The sequence below is a fragment of the Poecilia reticulata genome, chromosome 13 (assembly GCF_904066995.2).
Source record: "Poecilia reticulata chromosome 13, P_reticulata-male-v2, whole genome shotgun sequence".
NCBI classification, from domain to species: domain Eukaryota; kingdom Metazoa; phylum Chordata; class Actinopteri; order Cyprinodontiformes; family Poeciliidae; genus Poecilia; species Poecilia reticulata.
Window position 1 is genome coordinate 25252495 of NC_088842.1, and position 20433 is coordinate 25272927.

The following is a 20433-nucleotide window of genomic DNA, read 5'->3' on the forward strand; positions in this document are numbered from 1 at the left end:
AAGCCGAAGCTAGAGGAGGCGTAAGAAAATCAAAGTTTAGGCAAGTTGAAGCAGGAGGGAATTGCAGCTCCATCTCACATCAGAGCTGTTAGTGTTAGAGGTGCGTCAGGTACTGCAGGGAAAGACGTTAGTAAGAGGTGACGGGACAAGAGGCGGAGGAATCAGGCTGCTTGCTCCAAGCCTTAACTGCCTTGATATCATGGCATAGAATTGGAAAGGGACTGGAAGTACATTCGGATGTAACAAGGCAAAATTGGGGAATACATTTTCATAGACTTACGTGGGTTGCCTTAACTTGGGGTTTTTGGAAGTCTTAGTGTGTGACATGCAGGTAAAGAAAAAAAAAAACCTTGTTCATTTCACAAACTGTGGACGTGTTAATTTTAAAGACGTAACACGATAAAATTTGGTAGCTGTAATAGTGGTTTCACTTAGTTGGGACAATTTCTGGAAATGCTATATGGCTGTCTCCAACTGAGGAAATGCAGAATGAAAAGTCTTTGCCCTTCAAATCTCATTTGAGATGTCTGCAGCATCAATTGAGGATCATTTTATTCACCAGCAAGTTGCACCATACTCCCATACTGCCAGGACAAATACAACAGCCATACACTGCAAATGTAATTTATCGAGCTGGTCTTGTTATTGCATTATTTCAGTCAATACACTCCTGATATGGAGGATTCTAAAACAGAAAAACGGAGGCTGAGCAAGCTGGAGCACTTTTGAAAATGAGCTTTACAATGGATATCTTGTCAGCATTGTATTACGCCCCTAATGATGATGACACATGACTTGTGTAGTGGTGGGAAAAAGGCACTCGGGGTTTTTACGCTTATATAAATTTACAGTGTGCTGTGCCCCTGCAGCAATGTTGACAAAGTGGATAACTGATTAAATTAGATAGACCAGACTATTCAAGGACTGTGGAGCTAGTCTGCCATCTAGTGGCTTAAAAATGGAATGAGCACTTTCCATCTCTCCTTGCACTGGAAAACATTGACATAGTGAGCAAATTTGCGTCATGTGGGTAAGCTAGAATACCATCAGAAGGTGGATTTATTTCCGCAATATAGCTCAAAAACTGACAGTGATCTACAATAAAGATTCATTTCACACCCTGGTTTATATTCCAATAATTAATTTCTGTTAATTTTTCGGATAGTTTTGTGGCTCACAGCTAATGAAAATGTAAAACTCTTCTCAGAAAAGTGTAATATAACATGAGATCGAGAGAAACGTGTTTTATTTACCCTAAAATGTTGAACGTACGACACAGTGTGACCATGTACTGTACAACCAATACATGGCTTTGGGCTCCCTTTGCATAACTTACAGCATCAGTGCAAATTGTATGGAATAGATCGACATGTGGCTCTGCTGCGGTGTTAAGGAAGCGCCGGTTGCCTCAGCTCTTCTGCAGCGCTGCCTGGGGTCTCTCAGCTTTCTTTTTAAAATGCCTTTCAGGTTCTTGGTGGAGATTAGATGGGTTTGCTGGCTGATCAAGCACAGTGACACCATAGTAACTGAGCCAGCCTTTGGTACCTTTGGCAGAGTCAAGTGCTGCTGGAAAATGAAATCTGCAACTTTCTTAAGTTTGTCACCTTGGCACAGGTAAGATTCTTTTGACGCGTCTGGTGAAGGAGTGGCTTAAACCCAGAGAACGTAACTGTTTTAGTTTTGGACATGTCCATATGTGGTGACTCTAAAAGCATTGGTTGTAGATGGACAACACGTTTTGTGGATTTTGTCTAAATTCTTGAATGGGCTTTGCCCAGCAACTGTTAAAATGAAACTGAATTGAAATGAATTGACTTATATGGGACAATGCATATTAATCAATATCCAATATTGCTGCAAGTACCCCAAATTTAGCAAGATGTCAATTTTCACTCAGTCCCATAAAACACAGCGTACAAAAAATAACATTTATACAATATATACATCGATTGTCTCTGTTGCTTCCCTACATTTCCCTCCACTTTTTCCTTCCACTCAATTTTGCATTACATTAGGTAGGAAACAGCACTATGGGAAAAAACCTCTTTATAAATGATCCCCAGTGGCTTAGCTTGTCAGACTGCCAAGTATGTCAGGAGTCCTACCTGTCGTGCAAGTCAAAACATATTTTTGTTTTTAGAAAGCTTTTTCTTTTGCGGCATTATAATTTTCTCATAAACTGAGTCTTCAATAGTTCATAATCATCAAATTGAACAGAGTTGAAAATGTGGGTTGCAACTGTAAAAAAAATAAATAAATAAAATTGTCCAATCCTTTCAGCCTGTCCCAGATGGATTTAGGTAGAGGCAGTGTGATGGTGTGGTCCAGTGTCTTCCTCAATATTAAAACCAGATTTCAGACACAGTGAGATGGGATCAAAGACTAGAAACACTCCTACAGTGATCAACATTTTAAGACCAGTTGAAAAACGGAAAGCATTTACGTTTTGAACTCAAGAAGATTCAAAGTAGAGCTTCAAAATGCAAAAGGAAGTAATGGAAGAGAGAGAGAGAAAAAAGAGAAACCAGACTAAGCATTTCATCAGCTTCTCAAAGCATTTAAAAGCCCAAATCTTTTCAAAAATGTGGATTCAGTATCGTTTTGTGTCAGGAATCCACACTGTCGTGATCTTCTGGTGGTAAAAGGCACAAAAGCGTTTTGAACACCCAAGATGTTGAGGCAGTAAGACAGTAAGATGCAGTAAGACAGTCATCTTAAACAAGAAGAAAACTTGCTCTAAAAATCTAATCAAGAACAAGACCGCACAGAAAATGCAACATTAATTTTAATGTGTACAAATGTCTGATCAAAATACACCAATGTTAGATTCACAAACAACAAAACTTTAAATAATTTGGAATTTCATTAAATGATTGGGGGGAAAAAAACACTGAAAATGTACCGCAGTCATTGTTTAGAACAAAAACAAGACCCACATTGATATTCAGTTAAAATCAGAAATAAAAAAACACAAACCTACCATGTGTGTAAGTGACAGAAACAAAAAGTGAGGACAAAAAAGTGACTCTAGCTTTATCCTTACTTAGATGAATGTGCTTTAAAAAGATTAGTCATACAAAATGTTCCCAAGTAATTATTATTCCAGCCCAGTATGTGTATTTTCAACATTCCCTTCTCACTAGCCTTTATTTCACCATGAAAATGTACAAAACCCTTTAGTTACAGAATAAAGTGCCGATCAGTTGTCCTTGAGGTATTTATCTTTTAGAGAAGGTCTCCGTAAACAAAAACACCAGAGCAGGTTCAGCAAAGGTTACAGGATCTTCAGAAATGCATCTCTTCTCAAAAATATCTCAAGTAAATGATTGTGCTTCTTTTTTTTTTGTCTCTTGTGAGTGGAAATGTTGGGAATGTGAAGGAGCATATTCTGAAACATGCCAGATATGATGAGTGGCATAAAAGAGCACCTTCTCTTAAACTTAAGAATCTGGGGAATCACAACCACCTGACGGCTGGGCGTCCTTACCCTGCGACCTTGCTCTCAATCTGTCACCCTGAGAGCTTGTAGCATGCATCCTTGTAGGAAGTGGCGTTGACGATGCTGAATATATCCTTCCTGACAAAGGTTAGGAAGTTTCTTAGAGGGCAGAGTGGCTGGTTGATGTGGCGGTTGCTGGGATGACAGAAAGCGGTATGAAATGTCACATCCTCACCATTGTACAGCACTCTGATGAACACTTCCCCATCTTTCCGATTTGACTTTGACCTCTCGCTCTTTCCTGCTCTGTTTTTTGCCTGGCCTTGTGCTGTAGGCGGGCTTTTCCACATTTCAAAGACTATTCTTGCTGCAAAGCGAGGAAATTTGGCCTCCTCTAGTCCCAGGGCGCTAAGCAACGGGGCAATGGTGACATCATGACCTGAAGAGAGGGTGAAGACCTCCTCCCCACCCAGACGTGGCTGCCGGCCATCCTCGTTGGCCCTAGCAACCCGTTCCATCTTGTTAGCAGTTCTGTTGAGGTACGGGTACATGGCCAGGATGGCGTATTTACGATAGGCCCCAAATCTTCTCCGATCTACCTCATCATCTAGCTGCTGTTGCCGAATTACCGCAAACTGTGTCATAGTCAGGCATCCGCCACTACCACCATCTCCACCGGAAACGCATGGGAAAGGAAGGCCGTGACACAGGTGGCAAAGCAGCGAGTCTATAGGGTTTGCAGCTCGGAGCTGGCGAGTGAGCACACCTAAAGTGCGTGCCATGTCAATATAAGTCCTCTCCAGGTTGGAATCAGCCACTCTGAGGCGATACTGCCTCCTCTGCTCTTCCTCCAGGTACTTGCTCCTGGCAGGGCACTCGCATGCCGAGCCGCAGAACAGTGTGCTCCACTGATGACGCACGGTCACCTTAGTCCAGTCAAAATCCGGGAGGAAGCCGTAGAGAAAGGCCATTCCACTTTGGAGGGTCCGGCTTTTCCCTGTGGTCTCCATCCAAACCTGGCGAGGCGACCAATCAGAGGGGAGCAGACTGTGGTGCTTGTAGGCACGTTGGAGGAGTTGCCCATTGCGAAGGTGCTGAATGACACCTGTTGAGAACGACAAAGATTTGGATTTTAAGGGGAAAAGATTTCTACGGCATAACCAAAGACATTTATCCAGTTATTAGGGCTGTCAACATTAATGCGTTAACACGTGATAAATCTACAAAGTTTAGCAAATTAATATTACATAATGCAGATCAATTGCATTACCTATTTCGAGTTAAAATTCTCTCTTCTGGAGAGGGCTATCTAGTTCACAGCAGCGTGTTACATGGTCTTATATTACGGTCAACAATGGAGAACTGCAGACGCGAGTGAATAGATGCCAAACTGCTGTTCTCACTTTAAAAAAACACCACGAGACAGATACTACATACATACCAGAACTGTGAATTATCCTTCCACTGAAGCTCAAGTAGCTTATAGTTACATTTTCTAACTTAGCATTTTGAAACAAATTTACTATTAACCCTTCATGATTATGACAAGCTGGAAAACTGAGAACTCTCTCATTCTGTAACATTTTTTCAAGCTTACAAAGTCAAGCATAGTGATTAATCACAGTGCTAGAGTGTGATTAATCTGATTACATTTTTTAATTGATTGACACCACCACTAATTACGAACAGCAGCACAGCGGAAGCTGACACATTGGGCTGAGATTTATAGCTGTCTGGTTTGAACACCTGTCTGCGTGAGTTCTCCCATCTCACAGACGCTGTGGTTGGGGAGACGTGAAATGGAGCCCAGCTGTGCCTCCCAGTGGCCACGGGTCCCCTGGCCCATGTGATTAATGAAGGAGTCTAGCAGAGGGTGGGAAGGCTGCCTGGGAAGACAAAGACAAAAAAAAAATGCCATCAAACATGATTATTGTGATTAACTGTCAGTCGCATGTATGGCGAGTTTTATTTCACATATAGGAGTTCTGCTGCATGTTTCCTGCAGCTGGGTTGTATTAGAATCAGTGTATGTATTCTGACGCTGACCCATTACTCTTTTCACTGTGGCTGTCAAATGTTTAGGTTGAAAGATGCTTTTTGCAGTAAATAACTAAATCTGAGTTAGTCTGCTAATAAGAATTATTGGCGATTTTAGATGATCAGTAGACCAGGATTTACAGTTGAATGATGCTTTAAAAACAACCTGGCTCTGTGTGAAAGAGGAATTTGCCTTCATGAATTAATAACTTTGATCAACTACATTGTTTGGAGGGTCAACATTTATTTACAGAGTTGTAAAGTATTAGTTGTTGCTGTTAAAAGTAACGCGACTATGTATTTGCTTTAGGAGATTGTTCCATTTTCCAAAGAAGGACTAGTTGGTTAAGATATCTTTTTTTTTCCTTTAATAAATGTTATGATTTGAAAATGGTGCAGTATTTTACTCGAATTATCTGTATTACTTTTGTCTCATTCAAACTCACAAATTAAAAGTGTTTTGTCTTTCTTGGATAGACTTCAGATTGGTGTCTTGGAGTTAAAACGTAAGCAAATTAATAAAACTAATATAACAAATATTATTTTAATAATTACTTGCAATAATAAATGCAGAAAAAAAATATGTTAAGTGCACTAAAATGATTAGTAGGTGGGAGAATGTGACCAGTTCCTATAAACTACCAGCAGGTGTCTCTTTAACACAAGGATGTGAACTTTGACAGGACAGCTAGATGTGTGTGGGAGGAAAAATAAACAACTAAATATGTAGATATAAAACGATGAATGAATTTGTTGTTTCAGGGCACATGACAACAAACACACACACACACACACAAATCCCAGGATACACATATCATCATCCAGGAATGAGGAAAGCAAGACGAGCAGTCGATGATCCAAAAGATTAAAGAGGATTGAAGATTATAAATTAATATGAAAGAATCCGTGAGAGCAGCAGCTCAACTCAACCAAATTAAGGGTGCGCGCACGCACAGTTTCCATAGTGATCACAGAGAGATTCAGGAACAAGCCATAAAAATAGATCGAATAAAGCCATCATGTCTGACCTTACACAGCAAAGCCTAATCTGTCATCTGCAGCCACCTGCTACATCAAAAAAGGACAATGAAAGCCTTTTTCTGCCGCCAGGTCATGTCAGTCATCACGTCGCCACTCTGCACTGTTTGCGTCATCATACTCTTATTCATTAGCACCATAACAAACACACTGCGGGCTGAGTGTGGATGTGCTGAGAAGAGCGACTTTCTGCCCCGTCAGCAGCAGATCCGACTGGTTTGAGGAGAACCGAACAATTCAGATTTAATTGGCTGCACCGGGAGACTGGATGTCCGAGGACAGAGACGCCACAGTGGACAAAAAGCCTCTATTAGGTTCATTGTTGCCAGCTGAAGATTAGAGAGCCCAATTACATTAAGCAGGGATTATTGTCACTGGATAGGATGGGAATAGATTAGTGAAGAGGAAGGAAGGGACGGGTGGAGAGATAAAAAAAAAAAACAATAAAGTGAATGGTGGGATTAACAGAGCGAGGTTGTGCTGGAAATGCAGAAGACTGAAATAGAAAGTAGAACATATGTAGTGAATTTATAAAAAGACAAAAACATTGAGAAACCGATGGGAAAGAAGGGAAGGAAAGAGGGAGGAGATGCTCCCTGCAGATGGAAAGAGCTCAGTTAACCGCAGATGGAGACAGTGGGTCGGCAGGCTGGTGCCAGAGCATTCAAACACACAAAATGTACAGCAACACACACACACACACACGCATACACACACACATCACCTGCTCCCTGTGACGATCTCTCTGAGAGCATATGCCAGCTTGTGTGCTTGTAATCACAGTTTGGTCAAGAAAACAGAAGGAACTATCTACAACATAAGTTCTAGTTATACAATCCTATGCATACACAAATAACTCTTTGTATTGGAATTAGTTGGCTTCATTGTGATGAAGCAGAAATTTCACCCTTTCACAGCTCCACCTCTCAACATCTGTTTGTGGTGAAGCTTACGGCTAATAGCTATGAGGGATTTGGAGAATGTTTGGAAGGGGCAAGACCTCCACCCTTTCCAGACTTCAGTCTTCTGATTGATTTAAGTCCAACCCATAGAAACAACCAAAAGTGTGTACGGTAATATACCGTGACCATTCCATTGTTTTGTCAAAGCAGAAAAATGCAGAAAGAGTTAGTGAGATTCAACGACAGGAACCTTTCTAACCCACTGAAAACAGCATGACTGCTAGAAACACTTTTTGTCAAATGATTCTGAAAAAAAATGGAAACATGGCTTTAAGAAAAGCCACAACCTAAAGCTGAGGGATGGAAATGCCACACAGGTTACTCCACAGCTACAGCAGATATCTCCAGCAAAGTCTGGAGCCAGAACATGACAAGATCAGAAATGTTGTTTGTGGGCATAAAGTTCGGCAGATAAGAAGACCTAGTGTCTTACCATGGTTTTTGAATTTTTTATCTTCTTTGTCTGAAAAACACCTCTGCCGAAATCCACATATTGTTTGGTATAGTCCTATAGATGAGAATTAGTTTCAGTTGTGACTCAGCTTTCTCAGTGTATGAGCCAAAGGAATGGTAACTCGCATTTGACTTCCCTTCTGTCCACACCTTGTAAAACATTTGTTTGAATGAACAATTCATGGCCAAAGATGATGTTTTAAAAACTAACTGTCGATTGAGTTGAGTAACATATGGTGTACTCTGAATAACACGTTGTCTTTCTGAGAACACCATATGTCATTGATTATAACCTTCACAAGTTTGAAACTGATGAAATGTGTGTAGAAAAGTGAGACTTTCAGCTGCTTCCACACATTGCGCCTGTTTTACCCAATCTCTCCATAACTCACAAATTCTTCTGTCAGAGGTGTCAATAAAAATGTGTTCATGGAAGTGTCCACCATAGCAACGATGTTGGTCAGAACTGGAGCAGAATTTACATTTAACCTAATTTTGCCAAAATCCTTGATATTTTCGCATCAGGAAAATCCACATTTTTTGTCTTTAATTGGGGCAATAGTGGCTATAACAGCATAGCATATAGCATTTTAACTTGTCACACACTTGAGAAAACAGCCCAACTTCTGCTCTTAGAGCACAAAGGCTCTGGATGCGTCTTGATGGGATTTAAGAGCTTGTGTGGTATCTTAGATTCCAGGATGCATTTCTTGCAGAACTCCGATATGAGGTCACAGTGCTCCCGCTTGCTTTTGATTTTCTCTGGCTGGAACTGGTTCTGTCAGACATCCGGTCTCCTGCGCTATTAAACAGCAGATGAAAAAAAAAAAGAGTTCACTCCCTGTCCAATTTCAACAATGCTCTCGGCTGCAGAGGTATGAAGCTGAATCAACTGATGGGCATACGAAACAACAGCTTTTTAATTCTTTTACGACCCTCTCCATGTCAAGATGGAACAGTAGAAAGTTAGATCAAGTGAATGCAGGTTGTAGCGTTCTAGCCTGTGGATTTACAGATAAAAGTCTCCTTGTGATTTGTCCAGATGTGCTGCTTTATGCAAAATTAAGTCGCTAGCTAAATCTGAGCTCAGGTGCACAGCATCAAAAGAGGATTTGTCTCAGACAATCTGGTGACCATATGGTCCGATTTTCTGGATTTAGTTTCCCCTGCTTATTTATTTATTTTTAAATTATAATGTGCCTACTCTCATACAGAGTTTGGTTTATTTGAAGGAAATGAATTCCGAAAAACTATCCGATTTCAGATATGCTAGGCTCAAATAGAAAGCAGAGCCGGCTTTTAATAACTGCTCATCATTAAATCTTATCTGACCCTCTTGAACAAGCGGAGTGATTGTCAGCAGACACAAAGCACTGCAGATACAAAATGAGAGTAGAGTTCAGTGAGTGGAAAAAGATAAGGGATTTTTTTTAGCACTTTTTCTGCTTCCACCCACTCTCCCTCTTTGGGAGGCAGAAAGTGTGCGTCAACAGCAACACAATGATGCATGACGTGTTTGTTAGCATTTGTTTATGTTTTTCCAGCTGTACAAGAGCGCAGATGTGCCATAGCAAGCCGTACCCACCCGTTCCTGATGACACGTGCATTACGGCTGAGAAGCCAAGCAACTGTTAACAGTGTTGTGAGCAGAAATCCAGTTAATGCGCCTCATTCAGGTCGTGATTTCCACTAAATTCAGCTGGAGCTTTTCGAGGCAAAACGTTCTTATCACTCCTCGGCAGGAGTTTTTATGGGAGAATATTAAAAGCTCTGACATATATTTGTGTCTCACGCTCTGCTACTTTCACATAAAAAATATAAATTGGAAAAAACAACCTGTGCCTGAGAGTTAATTTTACTCACCTGAAGCAAAAAAGAAAACATTTGTTTGGGTCCAACTTGGCTTCACCCTCTGTGGCGGTCGTGTCTACCCATAAGGGTCTTTTTGTGCATTACTAGCACAATAAAGATATTCTATGACTGAAAAATTGTATTTATACATGCTCTGGTAAGAAGTATGCAAACTACTTAGGAAGTGACAACTCATGAAATTTTCCATTCAAACGGGACTTAGCTTAAGCTACTTTGCAAAGAAGTAGCTTCAGTTTCTAGATGTGCAAAATGGGTGCAGGCGTCGTCTTTCACACAAACGTGGATCAAATACATCGTTGTAATGTCACAATATGTGAAATAGTCCAAGGGATGCAAAGGCTCATGCAAAACCATACCGTATATTCACTATGTTATATGAGACATTATATACAAATTGTGATTGTATTCACTATCGTTGTGTACCTGTTGGCAGACAGGGTGCAGTCGATGCTGGGGCGTCTGGTCTTTGGGATGGAGTAGAGCGGGTAGCGGTCTCCATGGCGAATCATCACATGGACAGATAGCAGCTTGTAGTCCGCGGGGCTGTGACCTGTGACAACACAAATTTTCTGTTGTCATTCATTTTCCAACACATGTTTTTAAAAAAGTTAAAAAGGAGATTGTGTAAACGAAAGCAACATGTACTGGAAAACAATGCGAAGAGTTTGTAGTGTTTATGCAACTTGTTTCTGCAGGATCTCTTTCACTGACCCCAACCTAGATAAAAACGGCTCCGCAATGTAAAAATACAGATGATGCAATTACAAGGAATTGACTTTACCATATTTAACACATCCCTGGAGTTCTGACACACTAAAAGTGTACTGTGGCTGGATTATATAAAGTTTCCATATGATCTAGTTCTAATCCTGGCTTTAAAAGCTAACTGGTCTCAAGACCGCACATAAAAAAATGAGTTTGAATTTCCCGGCATTCGGTGGGCTTTCAATAGTCCTATAGTTACTTTGTTATTTATGCATTTACCTTCCCAGGCTTGTTCGGTGCGGTTTGGGGTGTTGCAGTAGCTGTAGGCCTCAAAGACAGGATCAGGCTCTTGGGTGTGATGCACAGGAAAGATTCGCTTTCTGCTTTTCGCCTGGAAACCTCTGAAACCTCCATCTGCAGCCTGGACTGCTTGCTCATCCAGCATGGGAGAGGTGGGAATCAGGTTCACTGCGAGGAAGAGGAAAGAGGGAGAAATAACAATGTCAGAGAGGAAGAAGCAAAGTCAGAACATTTTCAGCTCATGCAATAGCATACCAGCACCAATCTGTGGGAAGAAGCCTGAGGCTAAACTTGGTGGTCAGTACAGAGATTTTCACGTAATGGGACAAAGAAAAAGAGGGGAAAATAGAGCAGAGTAGCAAGAATTTAAAAAAAATGGATAGAGTAGCAGACAAACACGACTTTGTCACAGTTCCACCACATTTCACGTCCATGACAACAGTTGTGTCCCTCTTAAGACCTCACTGTTACCATGGTGTAACAAAGACAGAGCTGCTGTGGGAACTTAAACCAGCTTTTGCTAAGATCCAAGAAAAAGAAGCACAGCCCCAATGTCCCCTTTTGGAGAGCCGGAGGTCTAAATTCCACTTACATCACACACTCACACACACACACTTTAGACATTCAAGTTTCAAAGTAAATTATATGAAACTTGAATGTCTAAGTTTCATTCAAGGTTGCTTCTGGCTACAAAAGAACAGACACATTCCTGCTTTGATGGTGACCTAAATAGATTATGTAGTTCTGATTATGGCAACTTTCACACACACATCAGACTGAAAGAATAAGAACACTGTGTGCTGCCAGAAAATTCCTCTGTCTTCCCACAAGCTTATACATCTCAGGGATTTTGTGTCAACATTCATTTCTCTCTTGCCCTCATTTCTAACCAGGTGTGGTCAGTGGTGTGGCTGTTTGCCCACTGTGCCAAAAGGGTGGCAAAATATACACACATACATACAAAATAATCTTTCGAAAAAGGGATAGTTGACACCAAAGCACCAGAACGGAGACCAGTTTTAGTAATGAGGAAAGAGAAAAACGATAAATCAAGAAAATGAAAATTATTGAGTTTCTTGTAATTTACTGTGCAATTAATTGATTTATTGTTATTTGTGACAGTGTAGTTAATCGACTGCAGTTATTGCACCTGGAATGAATAAGCATTTATGTCTACGTTCTGGATGTAAAGAGTATCCTTCTCCTTTCTAAAGGTAGGTCTGATTGGTGCATCTCTGTTACAGACTGACTGCTGACCTAAAACTTGTTCTCTCCTTATTTTATGTATCCAAATTGAAATTAGAAAATGTGTTTACAGCAATACATCTAAGAGCAGCAGTAGTAAAGAATGAAGCACATTATGCTTTATTTTTGTCAAACAAAAGAAAAATAGTGATTCTGATGTTTATGCTAGAGATAAAACACAGAGTTTCAATGCTGCCTTCCTTAGCTAGCTTTAAAATAAAACTAACAGCCGACAAAGCTTACAGCATAAAGTAACGTTAACACTTCAATCTTAAAAGTAGCTGGTACATGTTCATATGAGTATCAGTTCCTGATTGGCTACCTGAATCAAGTTATTGTGGTATACCAGAGCGAAGAAACGACACCTGATGGAAAAATGATCATCTAGGCACATAAGTTTACCAAAACCCTGGATCTGGAGCTACGCCTTAAGAATTGCAACCATATAATAGCTGGGAAAGTCAGCAAAAAACCCAACAAAAAAACTCTGTTCATTAAGCACGTTTGTATAAACTCACCAGAAACGATGCAAAAGAAGAAAATAAAGTGCCCGGTAACACTGGAGACCATGCTGATAGCTGACTGCTGCAGACACACACACACACTGGAGCTCATTCACTACCATAACCTGTTCCCTATACGCAGCCACCTCCCAAGCCACCATCCAAACACAGGCCTCCGCAGACTGACCAAACTTCTCCAGACCAGCTCTGCCACGGTCCCATACACAATGGGGCTTTTGTGACCTCATCCTCAGTTCGAATGGGAGCACAGGAAAGCTGGAATACACACACATTCACGGGTCTGCACAAAGTCTGGCTGCTCTATTTAGGACGTCTCCTTCCATCACATTAGAAATAAAAAGGGGCTTAATTTGAAGGTTTTATCCAAAGGAAAAACAGAGTTTGGGTGATGAGGGAGGGCTGGTCATTAACATGTGAATACTTTAACACTAAACATGGTGAAAAGCTGAGATCTTACTTTGGAATCGGATCGGGCATGAAAAAAAAAACACTAACAGAAAACCACTTGCTTTCTAGCTACACCACAGCTGTAATTAGAGGGTAGGAAGGCACTTTGATAAATGATCCAAGTGCACACCCAAAAGATGAAACACCAAAACTAAAGGAATTGCAGGTGGAAATAAACATGACTGTTTTTCTTAAATAAACAGCTCTACCTAACCTCATGTTCTTAGAAGTAATCATGATTCAGGGCAGCTTTTAGTTTCACTTCGGCAACAAACAAGGATTTGGTAGAAAACACAAACGGAGGTATTCTGGCACATTCTGGAAAACGAAGGAATTTAAAGATGTTCCAGGTCTGGATGTGTGTTTTCAGACCATTCCCTGCCACACTGTCCAACTGAGAATCTATCAGTAGGTCTTTCCATCAATCCATGAAGTTGGTTTATCCAACCAACTGTACAGTTTATGCATCCATCCAGATTCTGGCATGTGCTGGACTGCCCTGAACCGCTCCCTGAAGCTAATGTTGATTCAATAAATGACACCAACATTAGTGACTGTAAAGCCATTTGATGTAAAAAGCTGACAAAAGCTTGTGTTTTCTAACAGGTAACCATGGCAAAAGGAGGATGAACCCAAGCCTTATCGATCTTTAAAGTAACTATTTTGCTCTTTGCTTTAAATTAGAAAAGAGCATAAATCAGCTTCTTTACTAACACTTTTTCTTGGTTATGAATTAAATCAGTACAATTAATACTTTTTTTGTAATCCCTCAACATAAAATCAATGCAAATTACCACAGTAAAATAAATTAAGCGGGACTGTTTGCGAAAGACAAAACAAATCTGTCCTTCCCAAAACTTTTAGCCAAAACTGCAGTCAAGGCTTTACAAAATTAAGGTAGAAAGAATCAACGTTTAATTTCGAATCATGTATTTCAAGTTTGATCAGCATCTACACTTGACATTTTGAGACAGGAGAGAACACATTTAGTCCAAATTGCTTTGAAATGTGTGAAATACGCCTTTGGTTTATTTGCTGAAACGAAGATTCAAATTAGATGCCAACTTCAGGGTGCTGGGGTGTGCAAACTTTTCTGACAGCGTTTATAAGAAGAAGAATAGTCAAAGACATTTAAAGTAAATCTGAATTGCTCCATGCGAAATACATTTGTGCTTGATCTGATCTAGGGCTGTTGTAAACGATTATTTTAGTAATCGAGTAATCTATAGATTTTTAATCGAGTAATCGGATAAAAACAATTATGAAATAAAATATTGGTAAATCTTCCATAACACCAGTGTTACTATCGGATATCAACATCAGTCTATTTGTTCCACATTTGAGCTTCCCTACCAGTTATTTTTTTGTAGACCGGGGGAGCAATACGGGATATTTACGGCTCCTCCGTTCAGAAACTCATCTACCAGCCATGTTCCGCCTCCCGTTTGTTCAGACCGGGATGATATAAGTTTATTGTGCGGTTCGTCCGTAAAGCTGCTCTTACCCTGTAAGCATCGTGTTCAGTCTCTCCGCTCACCTGTAGAAATCCTCCGCAGCTTCTTCCCGCCGTTCAACCATCAGCTCCGGAGCAGAAAGGCTGCCGAACTCCCGGCATCGCGCCGGTCATTTTAAGGATGTTTATTGGTCCCACAAAAACGATGAAAACCCGGAATTATCACCAATTAGTAAAATCCCCGCGGGCCGAACTTGAAGATTGGACGTTATGCCGCTAACACGCAGCTTCCGTCAACAACTCAGAGGCGGAAGTCAGAGCTCCGCTCAACGCAAATTATGTTCCGGCTGAAACACGGTGCGCTAAATGATAAAGCATAAATTAACGAAGCTTCGAGGCAGGTCAATTTTCCTCGAGGAATTTTAATAATCGAGGTACTCGAATCACTCGAGGAATCGTTTCAGCCCTAATCTGATCCTCTTGAAATGTCTTGCTTATCTTTTATTCCTGCCCATCAAGCTGCCAACTCTCCTGCAGAACACAGCTCTGATTCACTTCTCTTTTACAGATTCACTTCTTTGTGTTTCTCATGTTCCGTTTTAGTCATTTTAACCACCATGAGCTGCACCACTCCTCTCTTGAGATGTCCCTGTCCTTTCGTCATCCTTGTCCCCTGCAGGCAGATGGACAATCTTTTGATAGCAAAGATCATCAATAAGCAATAAACAGGTGATCAGACTTCTCCATTAAATAGAGAGAGTCAAAGAGGAAAGAGCAGTGTGAGACAGACTGACAACACAACAGTCATTTATTAAACATGAAGAGAAAATCCCCCGTTTCTCTCCTGGGCTATTCCTGGATAATGGTTCAATTCTTCCTCATGTGTAAATAAATTATGGCAACTATTTTCTCCCCTACAAAACTACTGAAATGAAATACGCAACAGGCATGATTAGCATACGCCCAATGCACTGCAGGAGGCTGCAGTAAAAAGTTACATGTGTAAATGCCATTTGGGACCGTTTTACAGGCACTATGATATATTTTTATGAGCAGCTGTTGTTTATGAACACCAATCAGAAGTTGTAAATGTTGGCAGGGATCTGTCAAGAATACCAAAACAGCATTTATAAATGACACTTATTCTATGTTAAAAAGTCTATTTGAAGGGATAATGGGACATTTGTGTGCTTAAACAGTCATTCTGCACTGGGAACCTTCATAGGAATACAATAGAGTGGTACAAACATTTCATTTAACATACATTTTCAGTTGCATAATGATTTGAATCATGATTTGCATCCTGTTCCCCGCCTTGATTTTGTTTGTTTTGTTTCTCTTGCAATGGCGCTGGATCTGATTTGGTGGAATACAGTCCTAGTGGAACATGTTGAAAAGTATAAGCTAAACTTACACAGCAGCACAGCAAAAGAAGATGAAAAACAATTCAATAAGAAGTTTTCCATTAAAATGCTTATGGTTTTCCAAGTTGATTTGTACAGAAGATTTCAGCGACAAGGTCGTTCAAAGCGTTTTACATCATAAAAACACAAAAATACAAAGTCATAAAAGACATCACACAGTCAATAATAGAGAAAACCATTAAACATTTTACATTTTGTCAGTTACTGTTACACATCAATTATGTTGGTCAATATTTCATTTATTAAGGTTCAAAAGCAACTCTAAAAAGGCAGGTTTTAGTCCAGATTTAAAGAAATTCAGTGTTTCAGCTGTTTTGCAAAAAAGCAGGAAAAAAAACTGAAGCTACAAGAGCTGAAGAACTCAAACTCAGATTCTGAAGTCTGAAACAGCAGCTCTGAGTCACTAGATTCCATTTTAGTACTTCAAATAAACATAATAGCACGTCTGCCTTGGGAAAACTGCACGTTTACTTTAAAACTTTGCTGAACTCAAGTGCATAGGTCAGAAAGTACAAAAAAGGTGAATTTCAACAATTTCAACACAAAACTTTTTCTGCACCAACCACTAGTTTTGTTGGACTTTCACATTTCCACCAGTGCAAAGCAGTTCATCTACTGGGAGGTTTCCCAGCATTCAATCAGCTCCACATTCACGCACCTTCTGTACAAAAAGACACAATTCTGTGCACCTCAATGTGCAAATAACGGAGATGGTGGGAGGGAAACAAACAAAGCATCCAGAGAGGCCCACTGCTGGTGCTGGGTATTTATAGGAATTCTACAGGGAATTCTGCTTTGTTTTTGCATGAATGGAATGTTAAAAATAAAACAGGAATGAGAGGATATACATGAATGGTTATTCCAAACCGCAATTTAAAAAAAAAAAAAAAAGGGTGTCTGACCACGGCTCCTGAGTAACAGAAAATTTATATTTTACATATACGCAAACGGGTGGACTTACAGAACTGGAGGCTGAAACTGAGGACAGCCAGCACTGCCCCACCCACCACCACCAGGAAGAGGAAGCGGTTACGAGCCAGCATCTTGGAACTGGTCGGCGTTTCTGTCCATCAGCCATCCAGACAACATCTCATCCCTATCAAAACACAAACATAAAAAAAAGAAGAGCTAAAACTACATTTGATTTACAGCAGCTGTTGTTTTGTTGCACATGTGTTAAATATGTGCAATAAAATGACTGGGATCTAAGAGTAAACCCCAACTCTTTCACTTCACAATCCTTACAGACTCTCTTGATACTGAAACCAGCTATCATGTTAATACTCACACTCCCAAATTACAATCCTAAAACAGGAAAACGTGCTCTGAGAACACAGAGTAAAACGTAGAGATAAATAAAAAGGGTGCATGCTTTTAAATTATTAAAAATGTCTTCATAAAGCGGAAAACTATTACTCGTGCTAAATATCAATCACTTACATAAACAATCCAGATAATTATTCAACATTGCGTATCAGATTATCAGATTTATTCCAACCAACTCAAATCTGTTGCACAGTTCATGTAATAGGTTGCATTTCCAGACTGCTAAAATTAAGGCTACATAAAATACATATAAAATAATAACAATAACAATAATAATAATAATCCTAATTAATGTGTCTTAAACCATTTCTTCTCACTTAAACCTTTTAGAAACTTCTGCAAAAAAACTTCTGCAAAAAAAGGCCAAAATTAGAAACAAGTATGGATTGAACTAACAAAACGAAAAAGCCAATGAGAGGCCTAGACCTTAAAGCCTACCATTAGGTGGTGTAGAAATGTGCCCAGCAATCAGTAGTGAAGCTACACCAGCACCGAAAACCATAAATATGACCTTCCTGATTGGTTCCCTGAACACACTCGTCCACAGCTTCACGAAGAACAGAAATAAAAGTTAATTTGTTTTACGTTTCTTCTGTATGACTTAATAAACTCGTTAATTAAGGAGACTTTAACTGTTAAATTACCTTTATGAATCATGCACGATAACAATCACCAGAGCACAGTGAAATGATTATTACGAATTTATAGTGAAGCGTAATGAACGGTCTGCGCATGAGCAAGAGAAAAAAAAAACTGCCATCTTTTGAGGGAAAAAGTCAGGGAATTTTTTTTTTTATATAGACACTGGAAAATACATCAGTGGCTTTCACACAGAAAGCGCTGGATTTTATGCGGATAATGTAGGAATGTTCTCCCTCTCTAGGGAACTCAAACAGTCCTTCAGACTGCGTGGAGTCTTTCCTTCACTTAAAGAAACACTGAAACTCGATACGGTTAACTGAGTCGATAAACTCCCCTGACAACAGTCAGCTGGTTAACTAGTTAGCTAGCAGTTAGCTTGCTGACGTTCAGTATACTTTGCTACATTAAGTGTAACCCTCCGCTAAGGACTGAGCCGCAACAACAGAAGTCACAGACTTCCTTTCATGGTGAGTCTACATTGAAAGAATGAATTCAAAATCCATTGTGATGAAGCTTTTATGTGTATTATCATTCTCATCTGTACCGTCAGATTTTACCCCGCATTCCACACTGACGTAGTCGAGCGTCGGGGCTTTAATTACCTGAATTATTTTATCGCATATTAACATTTCCGCCAACTTTGCTCATCGCTACCTGTTGCTTCGGCCTATTAAAAGTAGAAACTCTGCACAGACAAAAAAAAAGCCTTTGTATTGTGGAGGAACAGAGCCAATTAAAAAAATGCCACATCAACAACCGTGCACACTGCAGCAGAACATGGTCAAACCCCCAGAAGATAATAACGCTCGAAAACACAAACTGATATCAATAATGGGTCTCTTTACCTGCAGATTGCAATGACGGATCCTCACATAGTTACTAGGATAAGCGCGACTGCTACTCAAATCCAGCGCTCCGGTTTCTCTGTTACACCTGACTGCCTGCAGAGAGCGGACAGCGATATCAAAGTACAATGGATGGATCTAATGCAAAATGAGACTTCCGGGGGCGTCCTTTCAAAATAAAAGAAGAGGCTTCATACTTTGACGGTCAAGAAAGAGCAGTTAAGAGACCACTCTTGGTCGGAAGTGATCATTAAAATAAATAAATAAATAAATAAATGTATTAAAAATAAACAAACAAAAAAATCAGATTGTTTCTGGGGCTTTCAAATTAAATCATATCTGATTGAAATTTCTTGAGTCACATTTGAAGGTTATTTTCTAGTGCTCTAAACAAGGAGTTTGGATTATTTCCATTATAAAAGTAAATGTAGCAGTGCCCTTTAATGATGATTGTATCTGCTTTTATTTAATTTGAAACCACAACGATTGAATAAAAACCAGAATGACTGAATAAAAAGTTATGGCAGTTTTAGTTTTTAATGGGTAAAAAGCTCTGAGAGCTAAAAAGCCCCCCATTTAAAGTCAATCAAAAGTATTGGGAGAAACTGCTTCTGTTCAGAAACTCATTATTAGGTGTTTTTGAGGTTTTCATAGTCCACTGCTTTTAATTGTCAGATACTTTAATGGTCGATGTTTAGCTTGAAGGTGTCTCTCAAAAGTAAACCATAGCAGGGTGTTTGTAGGAAAAATAAGACCATGTGGATGTGAATTTTATGTTTTAACTCCTGATCCCTTTAATTATGTAAAAATAAAAATGACATTGACTCTTGACATTCAACTAAACTTTGTAATTATAGTTTTAATATAAAAAAATATAAACAGTGTGCAAGTAAAATTATGTGCGGTGATCATCTTAGCAGTAGAGGATGCAGCACAGTTGTAAATGCATGTAACTGAAAACTAAGACTTTGAGGCTCACGCTTAGCTTTTATTTTGAGACAAATTTTTTGGTTCTCCATAAAGGCTCTAGCTTTCCGTTTCTAACTTGACAACAGAGAGAACGAGCTTTTTTTATATAGCTTGTGGACTCTTGGCCAAGGCAAAAGCACAACCTAACTGCCCCATCTGCTGGACTATCTACAGCGATACATGTGTTGTCTTTTTACTATTAATGCTTCAGGAACTTTAATTTACTATATTTCACAATGGAAATTTTTAAACATGTAATATTATTTTAAGCTTTTTTGTTAATAATATATCAGACGGATAGTTGATTTCCCATAATATAGGATGCTTTTTAAAGTGAATGAAACATTTCGACATACTGTGCACAAACAGCACAAGAAATGATTCTTTTTTGTAGATATTGAAAATTGTTAACCCCATTAGCATCACAGATCACACTGAGAGTCTTACCGTGGCCTGGAAGCATCAGAAAATGATCTTGTTGGTTGCTACGACCAGAGTTTTGCCTCTGTCATAAAATTGTTGTCAGGGTTATCTTCTTTTAACTTTGCATTTGTATTGTTTTCAGACGTCTCACTTGGTCATTATGTTTTCCACCCAGAGAAATCAAGTTGTCTTGTTTCCTTGTGTTCGTAGTACAATTCTTGCTCCAAGCAATAGGCCAAAGTGTATTCTTTATAAAGCTTGTAAAGCTTCAAGTTTCCATCATTACAACAATGGCATTAACCAAAACACAAATCAGACAGAAATGTACA

The 20433-nt window shown here is 39.6% G+C and overlaps 1 protein-coding gene and 1 long non-coding RNA gene across 3 annotated transcripts; one reads left to right on the forward strand and one right to left on the reverse strand.

The window, feature by feature from the left end:
* Window positions 1–2767: 2767 nt before the first annotated feature.
* On the reverse strand, window positions 2768–18849 carry pxylp1 (2-phosphoxylose phosphatase 1). 2 transcript variants are annotated; one of them, XM_008426218.3, is made up of 6 exons: window positions 18713–18849; window positions 16861–16995; window positions 10786–10974; window positions 10225–10351; window positions 5186–5325; window positions 2768–4544 (listed from the first exon to the last, which is right to left on the reverse strand). In XM_008426218.3, the coding sequence occupies exons 2-6, from the start codon at window positions 16940–16942 to the stop codon at window positions 3511–3513; spliced, it is 1572 nt and encodes a 523-aa protein (XP_008424440.2). In that variant the 5' UTR covers window positions 16943–16995; window positions 18713–18849; the 3' UTR covers window positions 2768–3510. The 2 variants fall into 2 exon arrangements, with proteins under 2 accessions (XP_008424440.2, XP_008424439.2); XM_008426217.3 differs by lacking the exons at window positions 16861–16995; window positions 18713–18849 and adding an exon at window positions 12570–12769.
* Window positions 17907–18988, forward strand: LOC145554566 (uncharacterized). The gene is made up of 2 exons (XR_014090553.1): window positions 17907–18334; window positions 18719–18988. It is a non-coding gene; the product is annotated as an uncharacterized LOC145554566 (long non-coding RNA).
* The last annotated feature ends 1445 nt before the right edge of the window (window positions 18989–20433 follow it).